The sequence below is a fragment of the Homarus americanus genome, unplaced genomic scaffold, assembly GCF_018991925.1.
Source record: "Homarus americanus isolate GMGI-L3 unplaced genomic scaffold, GMGI_Hamer_2.0 scaffold47967, whole genome shotgun sequence".
In the NCBI taxonomy this organism is placed as follows: domain Eukaryota; kingdom Metazoa; phylum Arthropoda; class Malacostraca; order Decapoda; family Nephropidae; genus Homarus; species Homarus americanus.
Window position 1 is genome coordinate 2,961,399 of NW_024731965.1, and position 15,814 is coordinate 2,977,212.

At 39.8% G+C, this 15,814-nt stretch overlaps 1 protein-coding gene across 2 annotated transcripts; it reads left to right on the top strand.

The window, feature by feature from the left end:
- Window positions 1-1,969: 1,969 nt before the first annotated feature.
- LOC121868147 (tether containing UBX domain for GLUT4-like) lies at window positions 1,970-14,881 on the top strand. 2 transcript variants are annotated; one of them, XM_042368464.1, is made up of 11 exons: window positions 1,970-2,139; window positions 5,803-5,858; window positions 6,251-6,420; window positions 6,786-6,966; window positions 7,194-7,279; window positions 9,098-9,340; window positions 10,175-10,311; window positions 11,257-11,390; window positions 11,708-11,931; window positions 12,746-12,920; window positions 13,713-14,881. In XM_042368464.1, the coding sequence occupies exons 1-11, from the start codon at window positions 2,056-2,058 to the stop codon at window positions 13,882-13,884; spliced, it is 1,662 nt and encodes a 553-aa protein (XP_042224398.1). In that variant the 5' UTR covers window positions 1,970-2,055; the 3' UTR covers window positions 13,885-14,881. The 2 variants fall into 2 exon arrangements, with proteins under 2 accessions (XP_042224398.1, XP_042224399.1); XM_042368465.1 differs by having other exon boundaries at window positions 10,181-10,311.
- Window positions 14,882-15,814: the final 933 nt, after the last annotated feature.

Genomic DNA, 15,814 nt, shown 5'->3' on the forward strand with positions numbered 1-15,814 from the left:
GTGACTACAGTTTAAAGCTTTGCCGGATATATAAGTGTGATAGGGATGTGTTAAGGGATGGGATAACCGCCCGTCAGGCATTATTGCTTAGTCTTTCCCGTTCTGCCGTCAACACAGGTGCCACGTGGTTGGGGTATCTTGCCGCCCAGCCGCCATTGTCTCCTGGAGCGCCACACCAGGTGGGGAATTACTCCCCACTATACCAGTCCACTATGAACCGGTGGATTCCCAGCGCACCACCCCACATGATTAGTCACAACTAAGGAGACCGTGAGAAACTGCGGTCGTCACTTGGAGCGACCTATAATACCAGGCGTAGAAATAGTGCTGGTATGTCTCTAGGTCAAGCCCTCGTCCTTACCCACCGAGGGCGGTGTGCGAACGAGGGGCCCGTTGTGTATACCTAAAAGTCACAAGGAGTCACATACTTGCAGGTATGGAGTGTAACAGGTGTGTTGCGATGGTGCTACTATGTATGATAACCGACGGTGCTACAAGCCACACCAGTGGAACAGTCTGATGTGTTAAGGGATATTGTAAGAAGGAACGACCGAGATACGGCGTTCACCGATTGTTGTGCAATAAGTGGGTGGATGACCCGCCAGTAATGTAGGAGTCTGGGGCCCAGTTGGGTAACCAAAATTCCGTTGTTCTTCTGAGGAAGGCCAGTTCATGTATGTTTTTTTTACCAGTGTGTTTTATAAGAAATAAATCAATGAAGACATGTTATGGTTTCACCCTTCTTTACCCTTATCGATCTGATCAATGGAAAACCTAACCCAATGCCTAGTTCACTCTGCCCGCTACCTAACGAGCTACATGCTGTCCAGAGGGGGTCTGGTGGCAGCGACCCTTAGAAATTAAGATTAGAGTTAAGTTATCCCCTTAGATTTAGTGACCCCAGATCTGGCAGTATAACACTACTGTCCTCTGATGAAACCTCCTACAGACCCGCCCAGCCCAGGTAACTCAAGGAGCCAACCAGCCACCACCCTCAAGAACTGATCCTACCATAAGTGTGATGTAGCAGGCAGGGAGGTACTACCCCCTGGGAAGATATTGAAAGCATAATGTGTTGTCTAATGGTAGACCCTGCTGCCATATGTGACCAGGTCCCAGGTTGGTGATCTAACTTTCTGCCTCATTAACACACAATCGGAGTCTCAATTGTTTCTCTTACTATTGACAACACAACATAATGTATATCGTTTCTCATTCTTGATTTATTTTTTTCGTTTATGTATTTATTTGTTATTATTTTTAGTATTGTATTTTTATTTTTTGAATTATTATAATAATAATAGTTATTATTATATAATTATCATTATTATTATTATTATTGTTACTATATTTTCGCCCCCCCCCCAGGCCCTGTTGTGTGTCCTCCCATATGTATGATGTGTCCTACCATATGTATACAGTATGTGTATGTGTGTGTGTACATATATGTATATGTACTGTTAATGAATATGATGCATCTCTCTGTGTATGAACCTCTGTCCTGTGTGGCAGTGAACAGTGACACCACCCTCAGTGTCAAGACCTGACTGAATTACTCACAATAAACAAACTGTCCTCCAACCTTTGTCAATAAATTTATTAAACTAACCTAACTCTCCTTCTCTACTCCCCTCCCTCTCCTTCTCTTCTACCCCTTACCCCCCTTCCCCTTACCCCCAACCCCCTTCCCCTCCCCCTCTTCCCTCTCCTCAAAATCGGCAAATCACGTAAATACAAAAATCGGTAAAATTATATATAAATCCGGATTATCGGCTGATGCAGTTGATACGGGTTACATAATTTATTTTATATACAATAACTCAAAATAATATATAAATACCATTAATACATAATATCTTATATGTTTAATAAATATCAAATATCATGTTTTCTAGCTCGTATCTAATTCCTATTTAATATTAGTAATAAATAAATGTATTACGTGAACTTGATATAATAAGTGTCACTGGGTCTGACTAGGAGGAAGAGGAGAGCTCAGTTGTGGGTCATTAATTAATTATTGTGTTAATTTAGTTTAATAATTAAGTAGGGAGAATGGCAGCATCATCTGTGACAGTATTGTGTCCTAATGGCCGGAGAGTGATAGTTAAAGTCACACCAAACTCCAGCATCTTACAGGTGAGATATACAACACTATAGTATTAACTTTTGTTGTGTTGTGCTGTGCTGTGTTGGGCTGTGCTGTGTTGGGCTGTGTTGTGGTGTGCTGTGTTGTGCTTTTCTGTGTTGGACTGTGTTGTGTTGTGCTGTGTTGTGCTGTGTTGGGCTGTGTTGTGTTGGGTTGTGCTGTGTTGGGCTGTGTTGTGTTGTGGTGTGCTGTGCTGTGCTGTGTATTGTGCTGTGCTGTGTATTGTGCTATACTGTGCTGTGCTAGAGGGTGAAACTTATGTGGTAAATATTACAGAATGACCATTCACTGAACTTTATATTGATTCTTGTATAAGGCGATGGAGCCCAAAAATAAAACACTTCACCGTACAGTTTACAGATTTGTTGGAAGTTTATAGTTATTGAGTTTGATAATTTATGATCAAACCACAACCACCAGAAGGAGTTGTTTGATTGCATTAATTTTTTCCACACATTTTCTTATTATTATTATAATAAGTATTTTAAAAGAGGCGAAAACTTTCTTATTTTAATTAAAAGTATTTTTTTACAGTTTTCTCTACGAATACGCTGGATAACTTCAAACATAAGTTGGATGGATATCTGAGCGATAGGGGTTGGGTGTAAACGGGACTGCCCAGTATGGGCCAATAGGCCCGCTGCAGTTTCCTCCATTCTTATGTTCTTAAAACGCGATGAAAAACTGATCATATGACACTAAAATGATCTCTATGTGCTTTGTACGCAAAGAAATTAAGGTTAATATTTAGAAGTTGCCGCCACCTAACTGAATATTGAGTCATATATGGGGAGGTTGAGAAAAAAATAATAATTTAGCTATAACGTTTCCGGAAGAAATTTGTAGTTTTAGTTATTTTAACTTATTTTATAATATTTGGCCAATCAGTGTGAGTGCCTGTGTGATGTCATAGTTGTGAGTGCCAATCAGCTCAAGCCTCTGGCAGTTGGAAGATGGCGTCTGCATGTGAATGATGTACATTGGCTGACTGGCGCATTATTCACCACGTTTTGGACAATGAAGCGGCAGCTGTTGTCATTTATAGGGCTGACTGTGTTCTTGTTTCATCTGTAAAGTGTTGATGTAATTAAGAGTGTCAGTACCTTGTAGATCACCATGCATGGTACTGTGGTAAGTGACGGCCACTTCCTCACATCTCTCTATCCTCCTGTATCTCTTACTTAAGGTAAGGTTAGGTTAGGTTAGGTTTTTTTAGTTATTTTAGGTTTTTACATTGTTTGACCTTCCACTTTTTTCCAACATCTCAACTACTGCTCATTTCACACAGCAATGAAGGTCATATTAACACGATGATTTACAATATAAAAACCCTTTATCAAAAGTATACTGTATTGGGTGGTGGCAACTACTAAATATTTACCCAAATTAATTATTTACCGAGTCAGCACGTGTTGTTGTTGGCTCTCTCTGTTTACAACCGACCCGCTCAATCCGAGTGTACTCTCACATCCACAAAAAACAAAATTACACCATGATTCTTCAAGAAAATTGCTTTCATTGGTATCAGATATCAAAATAAGTGTACCTTGTGTTTAATGTAGCAGGGGTCCAGGGGTAAGTTGGGTCAGGTGTGTAGTGTACCTTGTGTTTAATGTAGCAGGGGTCCAGGGGTAAGTTGGGTCAGGTGTGTAGTGTACCTTGTGTTTAATGTAGCAGGGGTCCAGGGGTAAGTTGGGTCAGGTGTGTAGTGTACCTTGTGTTTAATGTAGCAGGGGTCCAGGGGTATGTTTAATGTAGCAGGGGTCCAGGGGTAAGTTGGGTCAGGTGTGTAGTGTACCTTGTGTTTAATGTAGCAGGGGTCCAGGGGTAAGTTGGGTCAGGTGTGTAGTGTACCTTGTGTTTAATGTAGCAGGGGTCCAGGGGTAAGTTGGGTCAGGTGTGAAAGGTTTCTTTGGTGAAAATATAACAAAACCGTAAACTTTTTCTGGTGGTAGTAAGCGGTGTTGTCTTACATTATATTTTTTCTATTTTACTCAAAGAAATGTAACTTTGATTATGCTAAGTGGGCGGGGCTTTGTAATAGAGGGAAATTGTGGGATAAAAACAGCAAAACCCTGACGAAACCTAACATAATGAAACCTAACAACTCAAATATAAGAATTCATGTCTATCCTAACCTAACTTAACCTAGCCTAACCCAACCTAACCTAACCCAACCTAACCTAACCCTCCCGCCAATTTGTACTCTATTAACTGAGATAAAAAAGGTGACTGTACTGGACTGGACTGGACTGTACTGTACTGGACTGGACTGGACTGGACTGGACTGGACTGGACTGGACTGGACTGGACTGGACTAGACTGGACTGTACTGTTCTGTATAAGAATGAACATAGTTGTGTTAATGGTCACTACTAAATACTGTCCTGCATTACCTGAACAATATTCCAAATGAGAAAGAATAATATACTTTCTTTATTCTGTTTTCCCCTCATAACTCCATGTTTGTGTTTCAGCCGTTAAGGTTTTGTGGATATTAATGCTTCTCTTTGGGACCCACAACAAAACAGCAACTTTAGGACCTATAAACGGTGATAAATTCTCTCTTGTGTTACGAATATATCCCAAAAGGACAAGGATATTCAATGTTGTTTTTACAGTACAGTACTGTTGATACCTGTACACTCGAAGCTGGTCTGTTCATTCTTACTTTGTGATGATCTCTATTGAAGATCTATCATGTTTGGTAGTGAGGGCCATCCTCCATGGTCCAGTGTTAGTACAGTACAGGAGGAAACTGTAGTACCTGTAGTAAACCTGCCATGTTTGGTAGTGAGGGCCATCCTCCATGGTCCAGTGTTAGTACAGTACAGGAGGAACTGTAGTACCTGTAGTAAACCTGCCATGTTTGGTAGTGAGGGCCATCCTCCATGGTCCATCAGGAGGAACTGTAGTACCTGTATGGTTTGGTAGTGAGGCCATCCTCCATGGTCCAGTTAGTACAGTAGGAGGAACTGTAGTACCTGTAGTAAACCTGCCATGTTTGGTAGTGAGGGCCATCCTCCATGGTCCAGTGTTAGTACAGTACAGGAGGAACTGTAGTACCTGTAGTAAACACATGTTTGGTAGTGAGGGCCATCCTCCATGGTCCAGTGTTAGTACAGTACAGGAGGAACTGTAGTACCTGTAGTAACCTGCCATGTTTGGTAGTGAGGGCCATCCTCCATGGTCCAGTGTTAGTACAGTACAGAGGAACTGTAGTACCTGTAGTAAACCTGCCATGTTTGGTAGTGAGGGCCATCCTCCATGGTCCAGTGTTAGTACAGTACAGGAGGAACTGTAGTACCTGTAGTAAACCTGCCATGTTTGGTAGTGAGGGCCATCCTCCATGGTCCAGTGTTAGTACAGTACAGGAGGAACTGTAGTACCTGTAGTAAACCTGCCATGTTTGGTAGTGAGGGCCATCCTCCATGGTCCAGTGTTAGTACAGTACAGGAGGAACTGTAGTACCTGTAGTAAACCTGCCATGTTTGGTAGTGAGGGCCATCCTCCATGGTCCAGTGTTAGTACAGTACAGGAGGAACTGTAGTACCTGTAGTAAACCTGCCATGTTTGGTTGCGTATTCTTAAAAAAACCTGCACCACCACCAAAGGTCTTATGTCTGCTGATTTTCTCTCCTCTTTTTTTCCAGATAATTGAAGACGCCTGCGGGAAGGAAAAGTTCGACCCTGACCATTATAACCTGAAGTAAGAACTTATTTTGAAAAATGAAAAATATAAATCTATAAAGAATGTTAAATATGGTTAGAGAATGTGTGTGTGTGCCTCTTGATGTGTGTTGAGAGCTGCTGGAGCAAGTTGAAGAAGTTAATAAATTCATTTTAGTACTTAATTAAAACTGTATTACCACTGTGGTCATGGAGTCATTTAGCCTCGTGTATGTCTCAGTAATAACACTGTCCCCCCAAATTATGAAACATATTTCCTCAACATCATGTACTGTACTGTACTGTATGTAGGTTGTATGTATAGTAACCCAATCACCAAACTTTTGTTATGATTCTGTATTTCAAACTGAGATCTGGTTTTGGATGTGTTACTTTGAATATAAGAATTAATTGTCAGGTGTTGTCACACAGACATCTTCGCCGACTGTTGGACATCAGCAGCACCGTGCGTTACTCAGGTCTACCCAACAAGTGTCAACTGGAACTTGTTAAAATTGACGTGCCTCGGACCGCTAAAAATGTGGTGGTCAACATTGCTACAGATTCAGGGCTGAGACTGACTCATGAGTTTCCTGCCACAAGTAAGTTGTATATATTGGGAGAACATTCCTTTTGGGTCCCCTCACCCCCCTCCCCCAGTTTATTTTACTTTGAGATTAATCACCGTAATGCCAACCCGATCTCATCTACCCAAATCTAATCTAAATTAACCCTTCCTAAACTAATGTCATCAGAACCTACGGTAACCTACCAAAATCTAATTAAATTTACCTAACTTAACCTACCCAAACCTAATCCAAATTCACCTAACCTAACTAAACCCGATAAAAGAAAGTGTTTGATAAATACAATATTGCGGAAAATATGACCTAGTGGAGACTCATAACATGTACAGTACAGAGGTAAAAAGTTGTACCACTTTTCTTTATTATTGCTCAACCAACAGCCACTTTATGGGAGATTCTGAGTTACCATGAGCAGTGTGGTGAAGCAGGGAGCCTCCTACCCCCTCCTGAGAGTGATCTTGAACCTGTCATAGTCTATACCATGAGAAGAGTCAGGGCTGAAGAGATCAAAACCACCACACTCAAGGCCCTCGGCATCCCTAGTGGGAAGTGCATGCTCAGGTAAAGTGTTTGGTTGTTATGTAAATACTAACAATAATGCTGAGACCAAGGAGGTTAAAAAGTACAGTATGACCAAAAAAACCACAATGGCAGACATAATGTTTATTATAATCATATAACTAACTTCTCTCTTACCAGTACATATTTGTCATTGTTTGTATAAAGTCCTGTGATACATAGTTATTGTAGATGGAAGTTGTTATTTACTGCGTTTTTCTTGTTCACAGGTATAGCGTCCAGTCAGCATCTTCCAATAGTCAAGCCCATGTGTCTGCCCCACTAGCAAGACCCAAGACTTCTCAATATGATGCTTGTAAGGCTATGTGGTCTATGTGGCTCACTTGTAAGGTTATGTGGTCTCTATGTGGGACATGTGTACTGTAGAGCCGTCCCTTGTGTTGTTGAGTAGCATTAACTGTGGCAACTTTTATCTCACATCCACTCAGGAAGTAGCAACAGTCAACAGTCATCATAAAGTAGACCCAGACAGATCACTCTTTGTTGTGTGTAATGAACTGCAGAATATACTGTACAAGCTAAGCCTAATTAGCTTTGGATCACCTCAAGTTTAGCTCCCCCTGCTTATTTTACCTTAAGATTAGCCATCCTAATGCTAACCTAACCTAAAGTAACTTAACCTAGCTTAATATAACCTAACCAAGAGTAATGTAACCTAATGTAAGATAACTTAACCTCACGTAATGTAATATAAACTAACTTACTCAAGCCTAACCTAACCTCACCTCCCCCAGGTAGCATTAGGATAATTTAATCATCAGGTGAAATAATCTGGGGTGACTAATCTTCATGTTGATGCTAAATTCCCTTGAATAAAATAATCTATCACTATATAGTATATTGTTGTAGTATAATCAGTGTTGCCAAACCCGCAGTTTACCCGCTCAATTGGGCTACTTTTAAACTGCTTGCTGAGGGCAATAAAATGGTGCCACTACTTGCCTAAAATTGGGCTTCTTTTGAAAAATTAAACCACGACACCACTAAATCACCTGTTTTTCCTGCAGTCTTTATTAATGAATATTTAAAAAAAAAATCAGTATTAGTAATAAAGGAAAGCACATGACTGCTCTTGCTTCTCTTCATTTATTGGCTTATAATCATCGGGTAATTTAAAATTTTGAATGAAATAAGATCTTTAGTAATTTCCTTTCCCACGCTCTCACTGGGGGGCTTAGCGGCTGGTCAGAGAAGACTGTTGGCCACTACACAGATGTCGGTGGGGAGAAATCAATCAAAAATCTATCTAAATTTGTTCTTGCATTTACCCATTAGTAATGCTGACGTCGAGAGAGTTTTCAGCCGGGTAAACTTGATCTAAACCGACCTATACAACAGAATGGGTCAAGAACTTTTATCAGCAATATTTTACAAAAGAATTACCGTGAGTTGCCACGAAGGAGATGAACCCAAAAAATGCAGCTGTCCGAGCTGTCATCCTGGTGGCAGTACAGGACAGTTTATTTTATGATCATTGTTAGGCTAATTTGTTGTACGGTGCATCAGATTGTGTTTCTCCACCAGGTTTTATAAAATAATTAAGATGGGATACGTTTCCATTCTTATTTGTATCATTTAGTGACTATTTAGTGTATAAGTGTCTGATAAAGACAAAATTATTTACTATTTTCAACAAAAAAGTGGTAACAATTTAACATTTTGATTTATGTTATGCAGTGTTTTCATCCAACAAACTGGTAAAAAGGACAATTTATTTCCTTCAATAATTGTATATAAAAAAAATAGTGTTCACTTTATCACATGGGGAGAGAATTCAGCTCTCATTATTTGTATTACGTCTTTTTCTCTTATTAAACCGAGTCACTAACCCACAGAATTAATTTAAACTCCTTATAGTGACTAATATTTTGTATTGTTATAGGAGTGTGAAACAGGAGGCTGTAAGAGTCATAATATTTGGGCTTCATTTAAGGTTTGCTCTGCCTTTTGAGGGCTGTCCACCGTAGTTTGTTAACATAATGTTTTGGCAACTCCGAGTATAATATGTGGTGAGGAGAGGTATTGGTAACGAGGGGTGACGGACAACACCCGTATGTTACATAAGGAGAGGTATTGGTGACGAGGAGTGACAGACAACACCCGTATGTTACAGTGCACGAAAATACACGCGTAGAGCCGAGAGCCGTCAGTCCACAGCCGTCGCCACAGGTGGAGCCTCGGCCACGAACACAGCCTCTCGCCCGGCCTCGTCTTCCTCCCCCGCCACACGAACAACTTCCGCAACACCCCGTAGATCTCGTCCCCAAACAAAGTCCAGACCTAGTGAGCTCCAGCCAGAGTGTGGTTCCTGATGTGGTTCAGTTGCAGAACACTTTACCACAGCCTGATGTTACCGGTGAGTGTCAACTACTGAAACCTCCCAGTCTTTCATTCTGCCCCAATACCCAACTTTTTGTCCAAAATAATCTATGATAATCAAGAAGCTGCACAAAAATTAACACTTACCAGTACCAGCACTGTAGGTGAAGGATGAGGATAATTCAAGCTTGTGGTAGGTGTCAGTGGGGGCTCACTGCACCACACTACACTATATACAGTACAATTCTGTATATATTGTAAACACTTACAGTACCATCTTTATCAGTGAATGGCTAGGAAGTGTGCTACAGTTAGGATTTCACAGCTGTTATTTTTCAACACATAATTTCTGGTAGACTTATGTAATTTTCTTCATTTGTTGGTACTCTGTTACATGCACACACTATCATTCATACAGAAAGTGAAACAAAATATATTATAAAGTCAAAAATATAAAGGGAATAAACATTTGTTACCTGTGGTGTAGTTGTCACAGGGCAGTGTGTTACCACATTCCCAGATAACATCACATCATATCTCAGAATATACAAGATCTTGTAGAGGGTGTACGTAAAAAATAATTAAAAGAGTAATTTATTTAAATATTTTATTACCGTCCCGAGTTATATCGAATTGTGAGTTATCAAGAGTTTACTGTACTGTATATGGAGAGACTGGTCCATGAAACTGTTTTATCCAAGGTGATATTTTACCTAGACACAAGTTTTATACTGTACCGTATGTAAACATATATTATTTAACATAAACTGTACTGTATAAACACATTATTTAACATAAACTGTATATAAACACATATTATCTAACATAAACTGTATATAAACACATATATATCATGACACACATTATCAAGACTCAGACGGGCAGGAGAGGATGGAGGCGTCAGTACCAATGGATCTTATAGAGGGACACAGTGTACCATCTTCATCAAGCTTCACCACAGACCCTCAGCCGTCACCCGTCTTCACTCAAGAGAAAGTCATCATAAAGGTGATGTATACTGTATAACTTAAGTCTATTGGCTGCAGTATAGTGTGTGGTCTATGACATATTTACAGTATAGTTTGTGGTCTACAGTACAATTGGTCTAATGTTTTAGAATGTGTACATTGCTTTCAAAATTTTCGGAGTGATTTACTGTTTGAAAGTTAGGTTAGGGTAAAGTAGGGTAGGTTAGGGTAGGGTAAGGTAGGTTAGGTTAGGGTTGAGTAAGGTAGATTAGGGTAGGGTAAGGTAAGGTAGGTTAGGTTAGGTTAGGTTAGGTTAGGGTAGAGTAGGGTCGGGTAGGGTAGACTGAAGGTATCCTCCATAGACCACACACTGTACAGGTAATGGCATCATTTTTATTTGATTGTTGGCAGTTTACTGAAAATGCCACAAGAAGAATACTGCACTTTAGGTTAGGTTAGGTTCTGGGGAATTGTCAATGTCACCTGAGGGAATAGTTGTCAAAAATCACCCAAATTATTATTATTATTTATTATTTTGTTTTAAGTTCATTAGCTCTTAAATGTTTAGATTTTACTTGTACTCAGGAATATATTGTTGTTTGGTCCAATAAATCTTCCCTCTCAAAGCCCTGAACACAAACAATATGTGTCAAAAAAAATGTTATATACTCTGCCTTCAGATTTTCATGGAGATGGCCTTAATTTTTTTATTACAACAGCAACATTGTCCTCTGGGTTGAGGTCTCCCACAAGTGAGGACAGTGTTAGTGTTGTAATACAAACTTTAACACAGTCTCCATGAAGATCTGTAAAGCAGTTTGTATACATTTTTCTGAGTCACTGTGTATGGGAGCAACTTTATGAAGTACAATTCAAGTCTCTCATAATTTTATTCTCAATAGTGTTAAAGAACATCGTCATAACAGTTGCTCATATAATAATAATGGGATAGCATCTTAATACAGTACCTGTGTCTGTTCAACAGCTTGATTCCAACGATGCCATACTCTTCAGTGTGGAAGATGCACCACCAACCCTGATAGCTGAGGAAGACGACTCCTTCTTTGAACTGTCAGCAAATGAAGTCAAGAATTTATACCACGACCAACAGAAAGAACTGTGAGTGTGTTATGTGACTGGTCTTAACTGTGAGTGTGTTATGTGACTGGTGTTAAGTGTGAGTGTGTTATGTGACTGGTGTTAACTGTGAGTGTGTTATGTGACTGGTCTTAACTGAGTGTGCTATGTGACTGGTGTTAACTGTGAGTGTGTTATATACTGGTGTTAAGTGTGAGTGTGTTATATACTGGTGTTAAGTGTGAGTGTGTTATATACTGGTGTTAACTGGGTCTACCATAATAGAGTCAAGGAAACTGGTGTAACATAGATGCCACATTAACATTATCAAAGAGTGATTTTGTTTGTTGTTGGTCCAGACAAGAACTGTCCGAGGCTCCCATGATGACTCAGGAGATGAGAAAGATGGAGGAGAGTGCCAGGATCCTCTCTGCCCTCAACAAGTACCCAGTCACGCGTCTACGAGTGTATTTCCCCGACGGTCACATCATCCAGGCATCATTTAAACCGATGGACACTGTTGGTGTAGTGATGAACTTTTTGAGACCTTTTCTTGCTGATCCTTCACTAGAGTTCAATCTTCGTAAGTACTCACGATTTTGTTTTCTCACTACAGGTTCCAAAGTCTTGCTTCCCCCCTTCCTCATATGTGCAAAAAGAGAATGCAAGGAACACAAGTCGTCCACTGATAATGGCTGTCGTCCCTGCCACCATTTAAGGGTTAATAATACTCAATAATGTTGGTCATACATTGTACTGTACACTGACCAAAGTACTCAGTAATTTTAATGATTGTGTAGTCAAGTAAAATTTGGACAAAGGGATAAGAGTTGAGTTTAAATATTTTAGAAGATAATGAAGCAGATATACTATACTGTACAGCTCTCCATGAGGGAAGTCTCTCTGCAAAAAAGAAAAATCAAATGATATAAAATAGAAACAGCTTGAGTGTATGAAGAAAGTCCCTAGTCTGGTCTTATGACATTCCCCCTGGTACCGACTGTACACTATCCTCTGTATAACTTGTAGACTGTTAGGTGAGCTCACAACCTTGTTGATGGAGTGGACAGTACACTAACACATCAGTCTGTTGGTCTATGTTCAATCTGAGGGCCCAGCTTGACAGTTCCCATGACAGTCATAGTCAAACAGTAGTGTGAAAATTATCCCATGTAACCCCAGACCAAACTGAAGGACTACCACGGGCCCCTCCACGTGAGCAGATTTTTACATGTTACAGTAACACAGTTTTTAAGACCTTTGATGCTACAGAGTCAACCTGTATTGTTACTCAACCTTCTCTACCACAAGGAATTTAATTATGATAATGGCAATTTATCAAAATGTCTCTTTATTTGACTTTTTATGGAAAGTTATGATATTATTTCACATTACAGACACCAGACATCCCCCGAAGGTTCTTTCAGCCGATACGAGTCTTGTTGCCGCCGACTGTGTCCCCAACGCTCGCCTCTATTTTGGGTGCTCGGGCGGAGGACCGTACCTCAGTGACGACACAATAGCAAAGAAGTCGTCATTTGTTGGTGCCTGCAGTACTGTGATACAAACTAGGTGAGCAAACTATTACATCTTTGCTTACCTCAGAGACAGGTCAGGCTTCACATAATATAGTCAGTGTCACTTAATGGTAAACTAATTATCAATCAGTACCATTTGGATAAATTGATTCTCTGTACAGTAGAACGTCAATTTAAAGCGACACCCACAATTAAGGACAATGTTTTAATTTAAAGCGAATCTTTCCTATTTTGCGCGAGTCAATCTGGCGCATCATATTTAAAATTTTGCGCCTAATATTTCTCTGGGCATGCTACACTGTCCTAAGGGCAAAGCTGTACTGTACATGTACTCAAAATAATGTACTAAATGATTACTAAAATTTTTGTCTAGTGCAAACTATAGCATGTTTATATTCAAATTAATCACTATCTTATAAAAATTCCAGCAATGTAAATTATATTCTCCTCTGTCATTTCTGTGACATCTCCTTCACTTGTAGCATGTCCTCTACTCCATCCTTCCATCTCCTTCATCATCCCTCCTGTCATCTACCATCTTTAATTATTTTAATCACTTTAATTTTGTTTAGAATCATTAACAACTTTCTACAGTAGACACTTCCAGACTCACTAACACTTTGAACTTTATCTACAGAATCATCCACAACAACTGACTCCCAGAGTTCATGATTCACCAGACTTGTACTTCTCTCCCTCACTTGTGTCTACCTCTGCTCTCACTACCTCACCAATATAAAGACTTTAATAGCCATAATAACATTATATAATCTATGTATGTAATTCCTGTGTATACTTACTGTATATTGAGGCTCTCTAATTTCAGGCCAGATAGACAAATATCGAGCGCGTCTTCATCAGAATATCCCGAGGTCGTGAGTTCAACCCAAGTGTCTACAAGTACAGAGAGAAGTGATGGCAGTGTGTACAACAAGAGGACCAACAGAACTACTGGAGCTGTTCCTAAGTTGCCTAAATGGTTCAAGACAGGGAAGTGATATCCATTTATAACGAGGAGTCACCCACAGGCCGAGGGTTGATGGTGACGTCCGCTGTTCAGATGCACTGTTCTGCCACGTGTCGGTCTGTGTACACAAGGACTTAATTTCTACTATACATCCGATGAAACCTCCATATAACAGACTTGGATCTAACGTACTGACCTTTTACATATACAACTGTAGTCCGTTATATAGAGGTTTCACTACATAGTTTGAGCATTTTGGTGTTTGTTATATCTACAGTTGGTACACGATTTCCAGCATGACCCAGAAGAATGTCATTACTTTGTTAAATGGTGCTGTTATTACAACCAAACCAGCACGACACACACAGATGGTACACTAACCAAGGTGGTGACGGTAACACACTCTCGGCCACATAGTGCTGTACAGTACAAGACAACCAAACACACTTCTACTCTCTTACTTTAAACATTAGCTATGACTTGTAGAATGATTCCACTAATGCCCATCACTAAACATTTATCTAGCTATTTTTTCTATCTATCCACCCATCCATCTATCTGTGTGTCCAGGGCCACACTCACAATTGTTTAAGGGGGCTAAGGTCAAGTTTGTGACAATGTGTTAAGGTGATGCTGTACTGTAGTACATGGATTGGTCTGTAGTGATTGAATTAAAAAAATTATGATTATTAGGTGAACTAAAAAGAGTTGTTCTATGATATTATTACACAAGTATTTAACTCGCCAGAAAGTTTCCAAACAAAAATTTATTCACAAGATAAAATACAGTCATTATATTTTACCGTGTACACTGTATGTATGAGAGATTTCCGGCGAACCAGACGGCTTTCTCAAATCCTGATAAATTTCTTATCCCCGGAATCTTTTCCACTTACTGGGAAAAGTTTACGAGTGTCTAAACTAGACATCTTGCACAGACGAACACCAGCCCACTTCCCCAGAATGTTTCTGGGTGCTGGAGATGTTTTCCTTGGGTCTAAACTACCGGAGTCCGTAAATTAAGTCAAAAACTCCATTTCTTTACTATAATAATCCATAATACTTTATCTAAAAGTTTGGTTCAATAAATATATTTAAAAATAAAAAATCTATATGATATGGTCATGAATGAAGCTGTGTGTTACAGCAAAGACTTATTTTCCACTCCCATGGAGCTGTGGGTCTTGTGTAACTGACCTGACTCGGTGTCAGGTGGGGGATTAGTGGTCTCATATTACTTTACCTGATGGAATGTCAGGTCACCCTTTCTGGGGTGGGGGATTAGTGGGTCTCATGACCTGAAGATGTCTTGAATAAACACAAAACCTAAAGTATTTTTAGGGAGATTGTGATAAGTATAAGTATAAATGAGCAAAGTTGTATCCCTTCAACATTACGTTACGTGACATTATAAAATATGGAGAGAGAAACCAGAAAGGTGTGGGTGATGAGAGAGATGGAGTGGAAATGAGTGTTGCCAAGCGCTCCTCAACAGCTGATATTTAACTCGCTACCATGCAGTCACACACATGCAAATTTGTCACACAATAAGACCTTCATTCCTCATGCTTGCTGTCTTAATTCTCTTGGGGGAGGGGTGTGATATATAAACATCCCATAGTTTGCACTAGACAAATATTTTAGTAATTAACTTAGTACATTTGAGTACAGGTTGTGATAATTTATGAGGGTGCTCAGCAGTTGTGGTTGCAGTTGCAAAGCTTTGTGACATCACTGGTTTATTCATTGATCAGTTTTCTAAGTGCAAAAGTAGCCAAATCGAGCCATCATGTATCATTTAATTTTAAAATAGAAATTATAAAGTGCTGTTAATGTGTGTGTCTTGTCATGTCACCTCACCTCACCTCACCACCTGACTCCGTCACCTCACCACCTGACTCCGTCACCTCACCTTTCGCCTCGTTAGCTCAGCTCAGAATTACTTTGATTTTTTTACTGTA

Excerpts from the sequence above, each read along its gene's own strand:
- LOC121868147 (XM_042368464.1), top strand. The coding sequence starts at position 2,056 with ATGGCAGCATCATCTGTGACAGTATTGTGTCCTAATGGCCGGAGAGTG. Across the intron at positions 7,280-9,097 it reads GACTTCTCAATATGATGCTT|TGCACGAAAATACACGCGTA; the intron begins GTAAGGCTATGT and ends CGTATGTTACAG. Across the intron at positions 11,391-11,707 it reads CACGACCAACAGAAAGAACT|ACAAGAACTGTCCGAGGCTC; the intron begins GTGAGTGTGTTA and ends TTGTTGGTCCAG.